The sequence below is a fragment of the Apis cerana genome, linkage group LG14, assembly GCF_029169275.1.
Source record: "Apis cerana isolate GH-2021 linkage group LG14, AcerK_1.0, whole genome shotgun sequence".
NCBI lineage: Eukaryota > Metazoa > Arthropoda > Insecta > Hymenoptera > Apidae > Apis > Apis cerana.
Genome location: NC_083865.1, coordinates 9,674,570 through 9,695,007, shown reverse-complemented (window position 1 = coordinate 9,695,007; position 20,438 = coordinate 9,674,570). Strand labels below are relative to the sequence as shown.

The following is a 20,438-nucleotide window of genomic DNA, read 5'->3' as shown; positions in this document are numbered from 1 at the left end:
TTAAAAATCTTGTTAACTTCTAATTAACAGCCTCAATAAATCCGAGACTACTTCTACTATTTCGATAGGAAATAAGCATTATATATCGATGAAATAACAAAATACCATTCGTTGCTATAAATATTTTTAATCTTTACTTGTTCGAAAGCAAAATCACAGCTACATAAGATGTGTGGTTCCGATACTCATTCATAATATAATAATAATAATAATAATAATAATTAATAATAATAATTAATAATATTAATAATAATAATAATAATAATAATAATAGAGGATATTAATTAATAATAATTAATAATAATTAATAATAATAGATAAAATTATATAATAGCTTTCTTTTCTCTTACATCCATACAGCAGGTATTTTAATACTAATGATCGTACGATAAATTTCTCTTCTCTCCCTTTTTCTCATCTCTCTCTTTCTCTTTCTCTCTCTTTTTCTCCCTATTCTCCCTATTCTCTTCAAATAATAATAGTACGTTTTTCTTTCTACTGGTATACATATATCACTCTTTTACACACAATCTCTCTTTTATTCTCTTTTACATATATACGTACCTACATGCATACATACATACATACACACATACAAACATACATACACACTCTTCCTTCATTCCTCCTTTATCTTTTAATATTTTCCCTTCATCGTCGTTGACGATTTTCGCAATAATATATTTTTCTATTTATATATATATTTATATATATTATAGGCTCGATAGTTATAAGGCAACCTCAGTTCATCGTCGCTATTTCAAACATTCTCACATTCTCTCATTCTCTCTCTCTCTCTCTCTCTCTATTCATTTCTTTCTTTCCATCTCTCGCGATGATCCATCGAGGTTGATCTCACACCCCTTGAACGCACGATCCTCTCGCGATCTCGCCACTTCCGGTCCCCACCGCAATATCGCATAACCAACAACAAACGCCTCTTCTTCGTTCCGTTAAGTAATAATAAATATTTTACAGTAGTTTTCACTCTTTTTTTTTTTTTTTCTCCCTCTTCCTTCCCTCCTCGCACGCGTGAATATCTTTCACGCGAAAAGGGATTAAAAGCGACACGAGGTGAGGCTCGAGAGAGAGACTCTAAATCGTTTTTATGGCACTCGTTTAAAATGGCTCGGCTCTCAAGCAGCTTATCCATCCGATCCTCCGCGCTTTATCCTCGCTTTTTTTACCCTTCGCGCAATTTTTCACGCGAGTTTACGAGCGGATAGCACGAATATTACTACTATCCCTCTATCCAGCTCGAATCTTTCCACGAAAGATGGAAAAAGATCGAAACCGGACGTCGCGAGCATATCTTTTCATTCCTCGGATTTCGATTTGCTCGATCGCGAGAGGAGGACGGGGACCGATGTATGACTAATCGACTTCGTTGACACGCGCAACCTTGCTAGTGGAATGATATACTAGAGACTAATAAAGGGGAAGATTAGGATTGAGTTTTTTTGGGAAACCTCATCCCGGACCCACCAGAGACCCGCTCTTGTGTCTTTAATCTTCTCGAAAGATTATAATAATAATAATAATAATAATAATAATAATAATAGTAATAATAATAATAATAATAATAGTAATAATAGTAATAGTAATAATAATAATAAAATTCAAAGACAAATGAACGAAAGAAAGAAAAAAAAAAACGTAGTAATCGACAAATTTTTCTCGTGATATATATATATATATATATTTTCGAATTTCGGAAACGTCATCGTTGAAATAAAATAAGCGGATCTCCAAAATGGCGGACGAAATCAGTTCTCGTCCCTTCGTGGTGCTCGATTCACGAAACGCTGGAAAAAAGTGTCTAAAAAAAAAAAAAAAAAAACGAAGGATCCTCCAAGTCAGTCGCAAAATTTCAACTCCTTCAACCGCGTGTACAAGCCTCTAAAAAAATTTCCATTATCGATCGTTCTATATATTCTTTCTGAATTGAAGTAATTACTCTTTCATTATATTGTCGGATAAAAAAGACGAAAGGATAATTCTTGGCGACTGGATGTTCGTTTCTCGTGTACTTTGACGCGCTTATTTAAGGCACTAACTTCCTACGATCGTGTTCACATCGTTCCTTCCTGTGCATGTCTTTTCGTATTATTATTTTTTTCCTTTTTCTTTTTTTCTTTTTTTTTCTTTTTTTCTTTACTTTCTCGTACAGCTCAGTGTTTTGAAAAGAATTTGCGTAAACGGTCGGTCTTTGCTAAGGCACGGTCCTACAAGTTCGGGGAAAACTCTAAAGGCACCCTAGCGCGTCACCCTTACACTCGCACACTTACACAACGTCCCAACGGGATTATGCATGCTCTAACAGCTACGTGTGATCAATAGTACTCGAAAAAATACATTTTATGATGATTATTTTCTTCAGGTTCGTCGTGTTACTCGTCGTCGATCGTCCTCTTCTTCTTCTTCTTCTTCTTCTTCTTCTCCTTCTTTTTCTTCTTCTTCTTTTTCTCTTTTTCTTTCTTTTCTTTCACAGGGGAAATTTCATCAACGATACGATGGTAATCGTACTTGGTTCAAGGATATCCCGATTTTCACTTTGGAATTGGAAGAATTCAACCGCGATATTTATACGAGATTCGTAAGAGAGCTAGGAAAAAATTTTTAAAACTCGATTAAATCTCGATAAACATGATTAAAGGAAAAGAGTTTAGCATTCAAAAGACACAGATTTACAGAATCAATAATCGTATCGTTGTTGAATAACTCTTGAGAACAGGAACGCGAGAATTTCCATTTTCATTTTCACGTATAAAACGTACTACACACTCGTCGATCTTTTATTTCGAGTTGCTCTCGCATTTTACAGTATACGCGTACATACTTCTCTTTCGAATCTTCATGACGATCTCGTACATATATATATATATACATATATATATATATGTACAAGATATACATGTTCCTTACTTTTCGACAAAATATATCCGCAACAAATAATATTTCCTGCGAGCAACGGTTGCCTCGAAAACGAACGAATCACCGAATCATCCTTGATCTCTAATGTTCGCTACATGTCTCGTCTTGGCTGGCAGTCTTTTTGTTAACTCTCAGTTAGTTAATTTTCTTGCAGTTCTTTTTTTTTCGTGTTTTTTCTTTTTAATTTTTTTTTTTATCAATACTGTTCGTAATACGATTAATGATGTAAAAATCACGCGTACCCTCCTAGTCGCGGCGTGAAAGCGTATAAATCTTTAGTACGATTCGTTACCGTTATTTCGTCGATTCCTTTCGGTGTAAAAAAAACAAAAAAAAAAAAAAAGAAAAAAGAGGGAACTTAAGAAATAATAACAACTGTAAGGAAAGGGGGAGAGAAGGAAAAGAAAGAAGGAAAGAAAGGAGGGGGGGAAAAAAACTGCGGACAATCGTGGAAAAATCATCGCACCATTGATGTTGAAAACATGGGAGAATTCTTTTCTTCAACGATTCATCGATGGTGCGATGGACTAGACGTAATAGTATATATCTCTGTCTTTTTAATTCGCGTCTGCTTGCCGACGGTTGATCATACAGAATCAGTTGAAATCTCGTTATAAATAATCCGATTCCTCTTCGAGGACGTTTCATCATCGATTTCATTCTTTCTTGGTTCTTCGCATATATTAACTATATATATATATATGTGTATATATATATATATATATATTCTAGGAGATAGAGTGGTCGCGACGATTTTACTTTGCACCACGCGGAGGGTACACGAGTGATACTAGAAAAAAAGGGGGGGAGGGAGGAAAAAAAAACGAAAAAACGAAATGTACAAGGTCTTTTTCTATTAAATATTATAGTTTGTCTTTTATCCTCGCGATCTAAAGCTATACGATAGACTCGTCATTCTTGTTATTGTCTACGGGTTCTATGCCAGGTTCTCTCTCTCTCTCTCTCTCTCTCTCTCTCGCTCGCTCGCTCGCTCTCTCTCTCTTTCGCTCTCTCTCTTTCTCACTCTCACTCTCTCTCTCTCTCTCTCTCTTCTTTTCGTTTCCTTTTTAGATCTCTTCCGTCTGCCGAATCGCATCGTGCCACGAAAGTCTGTTCCAGCACCATTCGGATTCGAGAAGTGATCGTGCGAAATGTTTGCAAGATGATCGATAAAAAATATCTCTCTCGTAAGTACGAAGTCATCGAGGTGATTTGAACAGTTCCATTCGATGCATCGACCGATATTAACGGATTATAATATCCGTTGGTGTTCCGATCCGAACGAGAAGACACACGCCGCAAAAGAGCTATCGATTACTCCTGGTCGATAGAACGGCTGAAGATTAATGACTAGGCCGCGGTCGGGGTCTGCTCCTAATCATCCAGCCTCGTCCAACGAATGTACGCAACACGCAATCGTGTATCGGGCATGGACAATCGCGAGCAAATTCTGCAGGGAATGTCTACAGGGTGCGTATGAAATTGTCTTTTTCTTCTTCTTTTCTCCTTCCTCTTTCTTCTTCCTCTCAGTCCTCTTCGTGCAAGATTCAGATTCGATCGGCGTGATCCGAAATTGGTCGATCCGACGGATCCAACCCCCCGCTGCTTCCTTACTTCGCCCTCTCTTCGATTCCGGGCCTCGACCGTGTTCAAGGAATGTCTAAGGGGACCTAAGAGAAATTGTCTTTCTTCAGTTTCCTTCTCCAACTTAATGGCAGTTCGAACGGACAGCTGTGTTATGTGTCCATGTGGCGATACTTGTGAGCGGACATCTGCGCTAGGCCAAGGACGGCGTACTGGCACTGAAGACAATGATAGTGAGTCTGTTTGCCGGAATGCTGGCACTGTACACCACCGCAGGGTTGACTCGGCGTGAACTTTTGAAAACCTGCCGCCGCGATACTGTCCAATTTCGCGTGTTGCCGCCTGTGGGCGACCACTTTGTTCGTGTCCGTGCAAACGAAGTCGCACTTGAGGCAATGGAAGTGGGACGCCTTGTTCTGCATCGAGCCCAACGAGGACGTGTACGCGCACTGCGCCCTCCCACACGGCACGTTGGCCCTGTACTGTTGGAAATCGCCACCCATCAGGGTGTCGAGCCGCTCGTGTCTCGCCGTGTGCTGGACGAAACGAGTTTTGTCGCAGAACGAGTAGCCACAGTCTTGACGCATGCAGTGGAAATGCGTTTGGTGTTCCCTGTAACCGCAGTGGGGATACCTGCAGTCCTCGTTGAATCTGAACCTGAAATATCCAACGAGACGAGACGATTAAACGACGCGTTTACATATACTCGTGTACACGCAGAGTATACATCGTACGTAGACCGCTAAAAGAAAGGAGAACGTTTAAGAAAGGAGTGCGAGAGGAGGTGCGACGAACCTAACGTATCCTTCCGGCACCGGTTCGTCCTTGAGCATCCGCATGGAGTGATGAAGCCTCTGCTTCTTCGCCTCTGGAGAATTGCTGTCGGGCGGGGACAAGGATCGCTTGTTCAAGTTGAGATTGGCCGCGAGCGAGGCCAATGGGTTCTCGTCTCTTGCGGGAGGTAGAAAGTTCGCGGGCGGTAGACCAGGCGCGAACATCAGACCTGGCCCGCCCGTGTACATGCCGCCGTGTTGAAGGAATGGCGGCAAGGCTTGGTTCATCAGGGCTATCTGTTGATTCATAGCTGCCATCACTGCCGGGCTGGGGAAATGGAATCCGTGGCTAAGGTCCAGCTCGAAGCTGGCCGGAACCGGGGATTGTTGAACACTGGGTGGCATGCTCGGCTGGGACAATTGGCCGTTCTCGTTGCTGTCCATCACCGAATTGTTCCCCTCGTCCCCCCGCGAGATTTCACCGGGCTCCCTCTTCACGCTGGGAACGTTTTGGACGCCGACGTCCGAGCCGCACCTAGCCGGCTCGATCTTCACCTCCTTCACCACCTGGCTCTGCTGGCTTATCTGGCCGAGGGTTTGCTGCATCTGACGTTGCATCTGATTCTGGAAATTCTGTATGTTCTGCGCCATCTGGGCGTTCTGCGCCATGAAGTCGTGCTTCTGCGACAATTGGGCCAAGTAGTCGTGTTGCAGTTGATTAGGGGGTTGACCACCGCCCAGCTCGTGCTGCTGCTGACTGAGGATGGCACCTGTCGAATGTTTCGCTATGTGGGCCACCAGTCGATCCAATTCGGAGAAAGCTTGATTGCAGGCGTTACAATGGTAATGGTTTTTACGTTTCAACTTGCAGAACGGCCTGCTACAGCTCTGCTCCGGTCCGTACAGGGTGTGGGGCGAGGCCGAGCTGGTCGATGGAAGAACGGGGGATTCTGCAACGGAGAGATTGACGCGCGTTAGCGTTTACGGAAGCACCCGAGGAAAAGGGAGGAGGAAAGGAGGAGCAGAAACGGAGGCGACGACGTGGGAGCGTCGTATCATCGATGCTGAGAGAGAGAGAGAGAGATAGAGAGATAGATAGATAGAAAGTGAGAGAGAGAGAGAGAGAGACAATTCAAGGCAAAAAGAGAATTGGTCGTCGAAAGAGAGAGACACGAACCTTGGTGCACGGAAGTTCGCATGGATAGCACGACGCCCGGAAGTGCGGGTTCACTCGGCGGTCCACTAACCGGATAATAGGTGCCTGCCGCCCTCACCACTAGCAACAATCAACCAAACAACCAACACTTCAATACCTCCCACTATAATTACAACCACCTTGTACAATAGATACGTCAAACGCAATAAGAGAAAAAATTATATATATATATATGTGTGTGTGTATATGTGTGTGTGTGTATATGCGTGTGCGTCTGTCCATGTAAGAAATAAAAAAAAAGGAGAACAAAAATAGGGTGAAAATATATTTTTCTTTTTTTTTTCTTTCTTTCTTTTTTTTCTTTTTTTTTTTTTAATCCTTTCGACGGTAAGATGGAAAAATAAATAATTCGCGAATAATAAAAGTCGAAAGGATTGAGAAGTGGCGACGTGAATCGTATAATATACACATGAGGTGTGCGTGTGCGTGCAAAAGACATGCATCGACTCGACAATTGTCTTCCTCGACATCTCAACATCTCAAATAACTACCAAACAAAACAATATCGTCTATAAAACAATACTATACAACAGGTGCACTGGTTCGTGTCCACGTCGAAAATTAAACTTACCGGTCGTCTTGTTGACATCCGGGCTCGGAATCTCCGATTCCTTCTCGTCCATCATCGATCTATTCTCCATATCACCACCACCACCACCACTACCACCACCACCACCACTCGCCATACATTCTTCGGGTTTTTCGATCAGCTCGGCCGGATTCTTCACTTGAATCCTAGGCTTCGTCGTATCCTGGACCATCGGTTGGGCATGGGTCTGACACTCTTGGTTGGACGACGATTCGACGCTCGACCGGCTGTCGTTAACAACGTGGCTATTGCCGTGCTGTTTCTCGTGCATGGCCATGGTCGAGTATCTGACGAACGAGTAGCCGCAGTTCGGCCTGGTGCAATGGAAATGGCGATTAACGCGATTACTGTGACAACCGACCAGCCGGCAATCTACCATCTTATCGAAGAAGGCGAAGCCGGGCGGTATGTCGACGTTATCGTGAAAGTCTTTGCTGTGCATCAGTAATTGGTCGGGCCTGTCCGTGGAGAAGTGGCACCTAAGCTGGGAGCAATGATGGTGTCTGGTAGATCTCAACGCGCAAGCCGGATCTGGGCATCCGTCAGGATTATAGGTGGAGAATCCCTCGGGCTCGCCGAGGCTGTTCGAGGGCGAGACGCTCCCCTCGCGATCCTCGGCCATAGGATTCGACGCGAGACTAGGGGTTTGAGGTTTCGGTAGCTTGAAACTCGTGAAGATCGCTTGGGGGGAGTCGTGGGTGTGGGTGGCCGGGTCGCCACCCGACCAGATCTCGATCACTCTGTTCTTCGGTGGCCTGCCCCTCTTCCGCCTGAACATGGCGTCGATGTTGGTCAGATGGGTCAACGTAACGTCCGAGGACAAGGCGTGGGAGGAGCAGGATAGGTTCAGCTGTCGGCTGTACTCGTGTATCTTGTAATGCTGAAGTCGGCGGAACGGTTTGTCCGTGGAGAGGATCACCTCCCGGCAATTCTCCCAGTTGCAGTGATAATGCTTCTCCTTGTCGGCGTACGGGCAACTGTCGTCGCACCCACCCTCCTCGAAGAAGGCGTCCGTGATGCGCTCCTGGGTCTCGTGCTCCTTCAAATGCTCCCTGACCTCGCGAGGATCCTTGAGAGATGCTCCGCAACGGTCCAACCCGCAGTGATGATGTTCCCTGCCCAGGTGACAGGGGCAATCGGCGTTACCCGGCACCAGATACGCCAATTCCATGGCGGTAAGCTGTTGGCTCTGCTGCTGTTGCTGCTGGTCTATGGTCACCGTGGAACTTCCACTGGCCGTGGTGACCGTGGTCGTTGGCGCGGTCAGATCTATCGCTAGATCGCTACCGCTCTGAAACGAATCGTCGAGGGAATAGTAGGAGGGGGAGCCTCTGTCCTCGTTCGAACTTTCGCCGTTCAGGCTGAGGGAGAGACTTTGCGTGGTGAGATCGTCCGGTGGCCAGGAGCCTGGCGGCCGGATACCGCCAACCGCGTTGATCTGCTTGTACTTTCTGTAGGCCAACTCGGTCTCGTGACGCTCGTGTTTTCGTTTATGGGAGAACAATTGGCCCGACGAGTGAAGAACGTAGCTACAGTGCGGTCGTATGCAGTGTATGTGATTGCACACGCGCGAAAAACGGCATTGCTCGAAGGGACATGCCTCGGACTTCATGAATTTCTTGAACCCATCGCGGGACAATTGCTCGTCTTTGATGTGGTACGATTTGTGCTTGTCTGTAAGAAGAAAATCACGAAAGGGGCGTATTAGGGGCGAACCTGCTGAACTGGGGGAGGGTAGAGAGAGCTAGGTCTAAGTCTGTCTCGTACATTTTTAACCAGAGATGTGTATGTATGATCGGCAAGCAAACAGAAATCGCTGATATATGTATATATATATATATATATTGTCACGATAACACAGTATAATGTAACGAGTAATCTAGGAAAGAGAGGAGACTATAATTTCTAAGAGAGGCAGAACTGCGAGTAGTTCTTTACCCATGTCAGCCTTGTTCTTGAAGGTGAACCGGCAACCTGGTCGCCGACAATGGAAGTGCGTGGTCCGCTGGCCAACGAAGGGACAGTGATCGGTAGCACAGCTCTCGGTAGCTCGAAATCTCTGGAAACCCTCTTGTATGATAGCCGAATCCTTGCGATGGTAATTGGCGTGCATCTGCACGTCCGACGTCGATATGTAAACTTTATCGCAATTCTCGTGGATACAGTGGTAGTGCGTCTGTTTTCTATTGTGGGGGCAGGCACGGCCCGGATGTCTCTCCGAGCAATCATCCGTCGGCGAATACCTCATGAAGCCGTGCTGCAAAGATTCGTCCCTCTTTTTGTGCCACTTGAAATGCCTGATCATTTCCTCCTTTTTCACAAAGACCCTACCACTGCAATCCAGACAGTGAAAATGCTCTCGGCAACCGAGCTCCTTACAATACGAGCTACCGCATTCTTGACCCGACGTGTACCGCCTCACGTATCGGGAGTAATCGATTATTGGTTGTGACACGGAGCTTTTCGAGCTACCGATCAAGGTGTCCGCAACCGGAGACATGCTTTGTCTCAATAATGCTGAAATCAGAAACCAAAGAGAAGAGGTGAGGATTACTCTTGGGGGATTTAGCCTACGTAACGATGAACGGGGAATCGAACGTGCTGTCCAACGTTTTCTTTTAGAAAAAAGAAAAGTTTTTTTTATTTTCTCCTGATAAAATAATTCCCTCTAAATCTTTTCGACAGTCGATAGATGGACGGTACTCGGCCTCTGCCGTTAACGAAGGATCGAGGTTGGTAAGGAAGCGTTCTGCAAGCCAACGAAGAGAGCTCGCTCTACTCTTACCAACCGCTTTATCTACGGTGAAAAGTAGAAATCTATCTAACGAAAATTCTAACGAAGAGACGAATACGAATTGATCTCTGCTGCTTCACTAGGTTTTTCTTTTCTCTCTTTTTCTATCTGTATCCTCGACACAGAAGTGCGATCTCGCACGAATCGCGTCGAGGATGACCACGACTCGAGTTGGACGCGGACCACAGGGACAAAGGGTTAATCGACAATATAACAGGGTAGGTTGCATCATTTTTTTTCCTCTCGATTTTCGTTCTCGATCCTCCTTCTCGAGCAATCGCAAATCGGCTCGCTTCGAACATGTGTCGTTCTCGTATCTCCTTCGATAAATATATATTCCACGTAGAAAATTAGCTACGCATCAGGATTCATTTTTCAATGTTTATCAAAGCTGTCCGATCTGAATTATTAATCTTTACCATTACGCGTTCCAACACGCGTTCAAGTGACAACAACGCACTCCTCTTCCACAGAATTTCGCGAATAGAAGCCGCGAAATATATAACCAAGGGGAGAATATATGACGGAGGCCCCACCTCCGGCAGCCGGAAACCACGTTCGGCGTGCCCTACCAAAAAGGCTCTCTCGGTTGATTCCAAGAAATTCCTACTTGTCGACTGTGCACGTTTGAATGCGTTCAGAAACGAGTTTAAAAATTGTCGAATATTTCTCTTAGGGGTTCCCCCCTTTCGGCCGTGTGCTTGGTGGGGATAGGTACCAGCCGAGTTTTATGCGCACGTGTGTACGCGAAAGAGAAGAAGGGTTACGAAGAGAAGAGGGAAACGAAAGAAAAAGGAACAACGAGAAAACAGACGAAATGGTAAAGGTTGCGAGGGAGAGAGGCTAAACCATTATGCCCTCGGTATTATGTTCTCCTCGAGGAGTATATATATCGAAGCTTCCGAATCTCTATATACCCCACCACCATTTCTCCCCGAATCGAATCGGAGAGAAGGCACGCGGATCGTGAAATCGAATCCATGGAATCTAAAATCCGCGGGGACAATTTGTTATAGCACGGCCATTAGACTCGATCATCCTCCGGAGGATTGGAAGGTCTCTCGAACAAGGTCTCTCTATGAACCCCCCCCCCCCCCACTCGCTCCAAATTACGAAATTTCCATTTCGCTCTGGACGCTTAAATTAATTATTCGAATTTAGCCGAATCGGGATAGCCGTTGATGCATATTGTTGCGTAACGTTCGGTTATGACTGTTAATCCATCCTCCGCTGCAGTAATTATGTAACGCAGCTGCGTGTTTTGTGTAGCTCGTTAGAGCACCTTCTCGACTAGCCTCGTCGAGGAAACTCTTATTCGCGTGAATTTACGGCCGGCGTGTTACGCGATAGGGAGAAGGCGGATATAATTAAGCGAGGTTAAGGTTCCTTCCCCCTCCTCCCCTCTCTATCGCCTCTGTCGAACGAGCGTTTAAACAAATCGGGAAAATCCAATCCGATAGATCCTTCTTTATTCTATTCTATTCGGGAAGGTGTTGGACATTTCGTTGACGACCAATTATGCGGGCCGCGTCGCAGGAAGCGTGCCAAAACAACCGCGGTGCTACCGTCGAAAGGAACCTGGCCTTGGATGTGCATTCCACGCGAATGTAATCGTCTTCTCTGCGTCTTTCGCAAAAAAAAAAAGAAAAAGAAAGAAAGAAAGAAAGAAAAAAAGAAAGAAAAAAATTAATTTTCATCGTGCAGTGCTCCTCCAGCTCCTCGAAACTCGAGAAGAAAGAGAATTCGATCGAGAATTAGCGTACGAAGCGTATGAAAAAGTTAAGTTGAGAGCGGTATGATCGAGTGTCAGCTGTTTCGGAAGGAAGGGAGTGGAGGAAGGGGGGGGGGGGCGTGTATATGCAATCGAAAACGAAGAATACGTGAGGAACGTGACAGGATTTAAGAAGCAAATCTTAAAAAATACGAGAAATCTACGGACCCCGATCCCCCTTTTTCCTACCCCAATGCGTACGAATATCCGTAGCGGCTTTCAGAGAGAGCGGCTGAACCCTTTTATTCGTGGTTCTCGAAACTCGCGCAGGCTGGAGGGGAGAGGTCGATCCGGCTGTGGATGAAAAACCTCGGGGCCCCACGATCGGGGAGAGTTTAAAATTTTCAAAAAGCCCGATCCTGAAAAGGAGGCCCCCGTATTTCAGCGAATATCTCTCTCTCTCTCTCTTCTCTTTTTTTAACATTTAATCCGTGCAGCCTTAAGCTGAATAACCCTTTATACGTGATCTCTCCGTCCACGGCCACCGAAAATCCTCAACCGAGCACGATCTCCACGCAAATGTTTCGATGCTTTCAAATTTGATTCAATAAATAAATTCTATTTTCTTCTTTCTTTTTTTCTTTTTTTATGACAAAGGACGTTTGATAAATCGTGCATTTTTAATCCAAAGATAACGTCGAGGGAAGAAAAGGGGGCAAGAATGAATCAAACTCTCTACAAAAAAACAAGTCGCGTGTTTGGATAATGCGTCAAGTGTGGTCGTAGTTCTGCGTAGCGGTCGCGAAAGGTCCATTGAATCTTTTCCTTCCTTTTGCTCTCTCTCTCTCTCTCTCTCTCTTTCAAGTAAATATCGACAAAAAAAAATCTCAACGGGCAAATCCCACCCCTTCTTCTCTGCCTCTTTACCCTTTTTCGACGGCCCTCGTCACAACATTGTTTCCGGAAAAACGGCTCCGTAAAAAAAAGTAAGCGGCCAGATGCGATTTAACGAGCCAGAATAGAGACGTTTCGTCGATTTCACGGACCTTTGGGGAGGAATGATGCGGAACACCGAGAATATTTTGACGTTGAACGCCAATATTTTCGAAACCTTTCGAAGCAAGGATTAGCTGTATAATCTTCGATCGAGATCGAGATATAATAAAAGTTCCATCGATCCTTGAAAATTTCCCTTCCAACGGATTTTGGAATCCTTTTTTTCTTTCTTTCTTTCTTTCTTTCTTCTTTTTTTTTTATCGTCTTCTACCCAGCAAAGAAGACGAAAATAGAAAAGAAGGAATATATTTACTTTTAAAATTTCCTCGAAATCGCGAGAAGAAAATCACGGTTCGACGAGAAAAAGTTTTTGGGCGAAAGAAGGGCTGAAACTAAAATGGTATAGCGGCGTAATCGTCAATCCATGAAAATCGTGGCGCCAAGAGGGTCAGGCGAAGCGAGCGGATGAAAGTCGCGGTCGAAGGTGGAGCACAGAGAGAGAGAGAGCGAGAGAGAGGACAGAGAGGGATAATCCAGAGCGAGGAAGAGATAGGCGGACACTAAACTATTCTAAGCTCCCCTGCGAGTGTCGCGAACTTATTGTCTCTCAGCGGGCACGGCGGCGTTATTTCTGTCAAAATTACGTTATGGTCGCCATTCTCCTGTCCCGTTTCTCTCGGTGCTACCCGTTTAGCACCTTCTTTCATGCTACAGAGAGCTCATTTCTCCTTCCTCCTCCTTCCTCCCCCTCCTCCTTTCCTCCCCTCCCCCTCCGTCTTCTCCAATCTTCTTCTCCGTCGGTGGAAAACGGTTGCGCGACCAGAATAAACGTCGGTTACACGCTGCCATTATAATTAACGCGATTCCTTCTTTAGGGAAGAGAGGACGACGCAAGAGAAAAGACGCGGAGTAGTTTCCAGAGGACCGGCAAGATTCTCGAACACGCTCCCTTTCCAACCGGGAATTTACGAGCTTCCCTCCGTGCACTGCCGATAGAATTATTCCCACCTTTGTCTTCTCCTTCCTCCTAATTATTACTAGCCTCGGTGTAACCGCGAGATTTATAGCGCGGTATTTATAGATCTGGCCGTTCTGATATCCCCGGATTCGCCGATCTATCTCGCCACGACCACCGCCGCCGCGCGTACAATTGTCACGCGTCGGATCGATACAGTACTAGCTATTCCCGCTATTTCTCGCGATCGATCGATCAATACGAGCAAAAATTGTGGGAAATAAATTGGAAATAATTGTGGAAACAATTGTTAGGTCGAATTCTTCTTCGTTTCTCGAATCGAGTGGCGCAATCCGCGCGAGGGACGACGCGCGAGAGAGATCGGTTACATCTCGATGCGCAAAATTTGCACGGGGTGGGGGTTATCGATGCGCCGAAAACGTGATTATTCATCGAGGACGATTATTAAGCGACGAGGCTTTCGTGAGGCGCAGCGTGCGTGAACGAACGCGCGCGCGTACAAACGGTCGTTAAAGCAATCAAGCCACGTGCTACGCGCTTGCTCTCTCTCTCTCTTTCTCTCCCTCTTCTCCTCTCTCCATTTCTCTCTCTCTCTCTCTCTCTCCCTCTCCGCGTCGCCGTTTCTAAAGGCACATTCATTAATGTCGCGTAGCATAGTTGGTATCGTTTTACCCCTACGGCGAGGCGAGGCGAGGCGCGGAATTTTTTCCCCTCCCCTCCTTTTCTCCTTCTCCTTCTTTCTTCTTTTTTTTTCATTTTAATCTAGCCTGCCCTCCAACGTATAGATTTTTCGGGGCCACTGTTACGGACATACTACTTAGTGTCAACCAACCACCCCTCTTCTCTCTTCCCTTGCTCCTTTCTGCTACGCACCCCCTTCTTTTCACGGCGTCGTGGGTCGAGCAACCCCCTCTCTCTCTCTCTCTCTCTCTTTCTCTCGTTTCTCGCTCCACTGTTACTTATGGCGGCCGCGTTAAATTTAACGAGGGGGAAACCTCTCCTCGTGGAATATCGGAGAACAATGATTTCCGAAATTATTGACCGAGCCGACCACCGCTCGATTCGAACCGGTTCTTTTTTTTTTTGTAAAGCGTACAATATACAAAACTGCGATATGGAAATCTTTTTTTTCTCCTTCTTCTTTTCCTTCTTCTTCTTTTCTCTCTTTTTCAACACACACCGAATTCGAGCGCAACGGAGCGTGATGCGAATCGTGAAACGTCAAGGATTCGGTCCAAGAACAGCTTTTCATTAATCGGGCTATTGTCGTTATCGCAGCGATTGTAAAACGTAGCAATTAAAAAAAAAGAAAAAAAAAAGAAGAGAGGAAGGGGAAGTTGCCGCACGTTCGAGGGATATACCACTCTCTCTCTCTCTCTCTCTCCCCCTTTCCGGCGTTTAAAAATCCTTGCCAAGGATAAAGATTTTTGAAGTTTCAAAGGGAAAAAGCCCCCACCCCCTCCCCCTATTCTAACGCCCTTTCTTTCGCCTTTCGGTGTTTCCATCGTTCGATCGTTCGAGGGGTAAATTGAGTCGGAGCGTACGAAAACACGCGTACTACTTATCGCCCGCGATCCCCCAGCTCACCCCCACGTCTCTCCACTCTCACCCCTCGCGCGCGTAAACTTTTCACGAGGGGTGAACCGCGCGCGTAATATCGGCCATTCACGTGTGAGCGTGTCTCCTCCCGTGCCCCCTCCCTCCCCTCCACCCTCGACTCACATCCACGCGCGCCCGAAAATAAACACAGAATCGAACCCTTTCTACAAATTCAAATAGCCGGAAGAGGGGGAAGAGCGGCTGCCTCCTCGCGCCCCTTCCTCCCCCCCCCCTGTCCCCCTTTCCTTTGTCCCTAGACTTTTTCGAAAAAATTAGACCAGGGATACGGCCGGTGGAAGAAATAGCCACGGATCGGCGATCCGCTGTCAAAACACGAAATTCGATCGGGCGGAGTGAACCCCTCCTGCGCCCCGTCGATTTTTCATTCGAAGAATTTTCCAGACCCGAGGATATATCCCGAAAGGGGTGACGAAATGGATCGGTAATAAAATAAGTCGGGTCGCGGTGAAATATTGAACGATCGATCGCTCTCTGTTTACGGAAACACGATATCGTTGAGCCGAACGAGTCAATTTTTCGAAGGGTGGTGACGTAGAGATGATTAATAATCGGCCGAATGGGATAATTGGTGAACACGACCCGTTTATCTCTTTCTCTTCTTTTCTTTTCTTTCTTTCTTTCTTTCTTTCTTTTTCTTTTTTTTTTTCCCCGATTCCTGCTCAGAAGGAAGTTTTTTTCCTCCTAAGAAGAAAATCCCTGAGAGGAATCGGCCGTTATCTCTGATTAAATCGCAACAATCTGTGCCACGAGACGCGAAACGGGGATGCCCCGAGGCAACATCCGAATCGTGACCACGATCGGGCTTAATAGAATTACTTAAGATAATTGGCAGAATTAGCCAAAGCGGTGGACCAACCGTTCGAGTTCCAGCCACGGTTAAACTTTTAATCGTAGGCGATAAAAGATAAAATTAAAATTATTTTTTGAAAGAGGGAGAGAGAAAGAGAGAGAGAGAGAGAGAGAGAGAGAGAGAGAGAGAGAGAAAGAGAGAACCACGTTTCCTCTTCGATCGAATGAGAATGTTGAAACACGGCACAGCCGACGGGAATAACTTTGTTCGTTTCGATTGTATCGCTTCTGACTTTCCGAGGCGAAGATTCATGACAAATTATTAAACCTCGGTGCCCCAAAGTTCCACAAAGTTCCATAACGCGCGTTGATTTACGAGATCGCGTGTCCCGATAACTTTCGAATATTCCCCGAGAGCGAGTGGCTGTTAGCCTTAACAAGGCAGTTCGACGAGTGCGTAACGAGCGAGGACTATTATTAAGTGTGCACCGCCACGCTCTATCGATGCCCGGTGGCGTTTCTGTCCTCGTCCGAGCCACCTCGCCTCTGGATCTACCCCTCTCGTTCCATCACCTTCTTCCGGAAAAACCCTCGTATTTTTAACCCTTCGAGAGATCGTCCTCTTTCAACGGCCATGAAATAGATTATTCAAGATCGGACAGATTTTTTCCCTTCCTCTTTTTTCTTTCGAAAGAAACAAGATATACGCACGAAGACGCGCATATATATAATCTCGGTCGATATATTTCTATCCGAAGAATCTATGAAGGCAAAGTGCAATGCATGTTCGGTTTGTTTTCTTTTTTTTTTTTTTTTTTAATAGAGAATAGAGAAGATATTGGGAACGCGTGTGTAAAGAGAAGGGGAGGGGATGATTGCGAGCGTGGATGTAGAAGGGGTGGTCGAGTGTTCTCGAGGGTGAACGGTGGTAAGAGAGAATTTTCAAAGAGCGTGGCGAACGTCTGACGAATTTTAAACGAAGGGGAGAGGAGAGGGGAGAGAACGAATACACGTATTCTCGCGAAAATGATCCGTTTCTCATCGCGAACGGATGATATATTTTTATGGAATTGGATGATTTTTACACAGGTTCGATTGAGGTTTTCGATCGAGAGCAAGGAGAGAAATATTGGGAGACGGGGAATCGATCCGACGACGACGACGACGACGACCGAAGCGTGGGAAAGAGAAATTGAAATTGGGAGCTCTCGTTAACCTCTTCATTACTCGGCTCGATCTTCTTTCTTCTCCCTTTTTCCAATTCCAACTCTTTAACTCTTTTATAAACTCGTTGACGAACGTGCGATGTTTCTTTCTTTCTAAACTATACTCTTCTCGCTCACCAGATATTCCTTTCAATCGAAGTTCAAATTATATATATATATATTCTTAACCAATTTCTTCTTCTTTCCATAATTCGAAGATTTTAAAAGATTCTCGACAAATACTTCCTTCTTCTATAAATTTCATAAAAACGATGACAGAGGGTCCAGAGGTTCGAGACGCACGCGTTCCTCCATCTTCTTCCTTCTTTTTCTTTTTCGAACGATTTTTTCGACGAATCGTTTACAGCAGATTCTCTCTGATACCGATTCAAATTTTAAACGATAAATTCCTCTTCCTCTTTCTATAATCTCGAACGGGGTCCAGAGAGATTTCGAGCGTTTCTCTCTTCTTCCCCTTTTTTTTCAACGCTGTCCAAATGCTACCCCGCTAGAAGTTCGTCGCACGGTTCGTCGATCGGCTATTTTTCAACCAGCCATTGGCAGCCCGGACGATTTCGAAAGACCGAGGCTCGCCGGGGTAATTAAATTTAGAATATTTTTTAAATTTCTCCGATTCCACTCGGATGATTTGGCACGTGGTCGTTCTCTCGTGGTCCCCACTTCGCACGAAGAACAATAAGAACAAGGAGAGCAAGAACAAGAGAGGAGGAAAGAACCAAGTGAAACGAGTGATGGACAGGGAGGGGGGAGAGAGAGGAAAGCGCGAGGGAAACACACAGATCGATTCCTCGCGATCCTCTTGCAAAACCTGCACACCGCACCTACAGTAGCGTAACACACCATTCCGCGAATGGAATTTTCCTTTGAGCCGATCGACCATCACCAACTTTCGCATCGATCGTTAACGAGCTAACAAACTGAATCGTCTTCGAGAGGAGAGGAATCGACTTTTGCCATTCGTCAACTTTATTCCCATCCCTCCATCGATCTACACCGCAATGGCGCAAATTAAGCGCAAATTTTCGAATTGCCCGATGATGAGGAGAAGGAGGAGGAGAAGGGGAGAGCAGCGCAAGTTTTCGTTCTCGAAATGAAAATTTGCACGGGGGGAGAACACGTCGAGGATGATATCGAGGAGTTGGAACGATGAAACGTTTCTGTTCCCCGAGACCCCGAGAGACGTCACGGCCCTGACCCTCCCGCCGAGTTCTCAGTTCGGCCGTTTTAGTTTGGCTAAAACAATCGGCGGCGTGGTCTCTCTCTCTCGCGGCCTCTTGGTCTCGGTCCTCCGCACGCTCCTCCGCTCGTTTCCACCGACGGTACGACGCTGCACGCTTTCCTTTTTCTCGCTTTCCTTCTCGCCAAGCGCGAAATAACAGAGAAGCGGGAGAGAAGAGGGAGGGGGAGGGAGGGAGAGGGCCTCAACGGCTAACTCGAATTACCAAAGCGGCGAAGAGGAACGGCTTTAAGCGACTTATGGCGAATCGGTGGAACGACGCGAACCCGGGGATAAAGCCGGGGAAGAAAGCTCGATTTATTAACGACACGACGACGCCACCGCTCTCCCTCTCTCTTCCTCTCTCTCTCTCTCTCTCTCTCTCTGTCATTTTCTCGACCCGCTCGAGGAAATTGATTTACGGGGTTTACTTCCCCGAACCACCGGTCCCGCGACACACACGGCCGGAAATTCGGACAAGTTATGGACACGCGCACGGGTACGCCAGCGAACCTACCACCACCCTCTATCCACTTTCTATCTTTTGCCTCTTTGATCGGACTTTGAAGGAAAACGAGATACTCAGTAAGGGATACTGATAACCCTTATGAATGAATTATTAACTCCGTGCACCGTTACGATCTCTATCTTTTTAATTAGACACATCTCGCGATTCTTCTTGCGTGAATCCTCCTCCTCCTCCTCCTCCTCCCCTTCGTTCGTGCGGGAAGAGATACGTCGTGGAGGAGACGATAAGAAAAAGAAGAAGAGAAGAGGAAAGAAAGGGAGGGGAACCGAGGGACAAATCGATCCAAAATTTTGACGAGATTTTAACGAGATCGATGACGCGGTGGAAACGAGGACGAGGCAGGGACGTGGGAGAGGGAGAAGCGTGTTACGGAACGTTGTACACTCGATTTTCCACGGCGAGAGCACCGCGCGCGTTTCGGGAGGAGGAAGAATGAATCGGGACTCGTGGAATTCGAATGCGCGGCGTTTATGCGCGGCGTATTCCGAAATTGTTTCTCGGTAGTTGGCCCTGTCATCGCGTGCTCGGGACGAAACGAAACGGCCCATTACAGGGAGGGGGGGAGAGGGGAGGAGGGAGGGGCGACAGAGGCGGCTGGAGCGGGATAAAGAAGGAAGGCGAGGAAGGAGTTGAGTAAGCCTAGGAGGAGGTAGAAAAACGGGCTTTCTCAACACTGGCTTGCCCCTTTTCCATTTCTTCTCCATTCCGTCGTCCCCTCTTTTCCTCTCCTCTTTTCGCGATTATATTCTCGAAATAGTCAACCGGATGCCGGCGCGCTCGCGGATATTCCGTATATTTCTGGCCACCCTTTTTCCAACGAAAAATAATGAAACTTTGCGTTCGCGAGTATAGGCCGATCGCGGAATACAGAAACGAAATTATACAAAGAAGAGGATATCTCGTAGCGAAGAACGGAGTGGAGAGAGGGGAGGCGGGTGGGAAAGAAATCGATGGAACGAAAAGAGAGGAAGAAGAGGATTCGCGAGGAATGCGCCACGAGTTTGTTTGAAGAGGCATCATCGATTGACCGAGAGAGATTCGATCGACGCACCGTGTAATTTCCTTCGCGCTCGATTCCAGCTTCGAGCTGATCGAACGGCAACCGAATGTCTTCATAAGTGCACGCGATTCGTTCCATCCGGTGAAGAGATGAGAATTTTGAGTACAAAATTGGTTGATTGAAGAGGAGAAGAAAAAAAAATTGTAGAGACGATTAAGCATTACATAATTAAACCTCTTCTTCTTCTTTTTTTATTTTAATATGGGATGTAGGGGATATACGAGCAATAGGGATTTTCCATAAAAATTGAGAATTGAAATTTTGCTGAACCCGTAGGTGTAGTGACGGTGAGACTTGGCGTTTTATGCGGTTTAACGTGTGCAAAACTGTTCGAAGGGTTTCGGATTAAGCGCTTTCCGCGTGGCTGGACAAGCATGGCGTCTGAATTACTTGGTGAAAATCGATAATACACTCCTCTCCATAAT

At 46.0% G+C, this 20,438-nt stretch overlaps 1 protein-coding gene across 14 annotated transcripts in view; it reads right to left on the bottom strand.

The window, feature by feature from the left end:
* Positions 1-304: 304 nt before the first annotated feature.
* Positions 305-20,438, bottom strand: part of LOC108001011 (zinc finger protein castor homolog 1-like) — a 145,296-nt gene continuing 125,162 nt past the window's right edge. For 5 of the 14 annotated variants that reach the window (XM_062084666.1, XM_062084667.1, XM_062084665.1 and 2 more), the window contains 5 exons: positions 9,035-9,613; positions 7,079-8,770; positions 6,469-6,567; positions 5,314-6,241; positions 305-5,175 (listed from right to left, as the gene is read on the bottom strand). In XM_062084666.1, coding sequence (XP_061940650.1) covers positions 4,671-5,175; positions 5,314-6,241; positions 6,469-6,567; positions 7,079-8,770; positions 9,035-9,613 — 3,803 coding nt within the window. In that variant the 3' untranslated portion in view covers positions 305-4,670. The remainder of the gene's footprint in view (positions 5,176-5,313; positions 6,242-6,468; positions 6,568-7,078; positions 8,771-9,034; positions 9,614-20,438) is intronic. The other 9 variants (XM_062084670.1, XM_062084672.1, XM_062084671.1 and 6 more) reach the window with 5 other exon arrangements.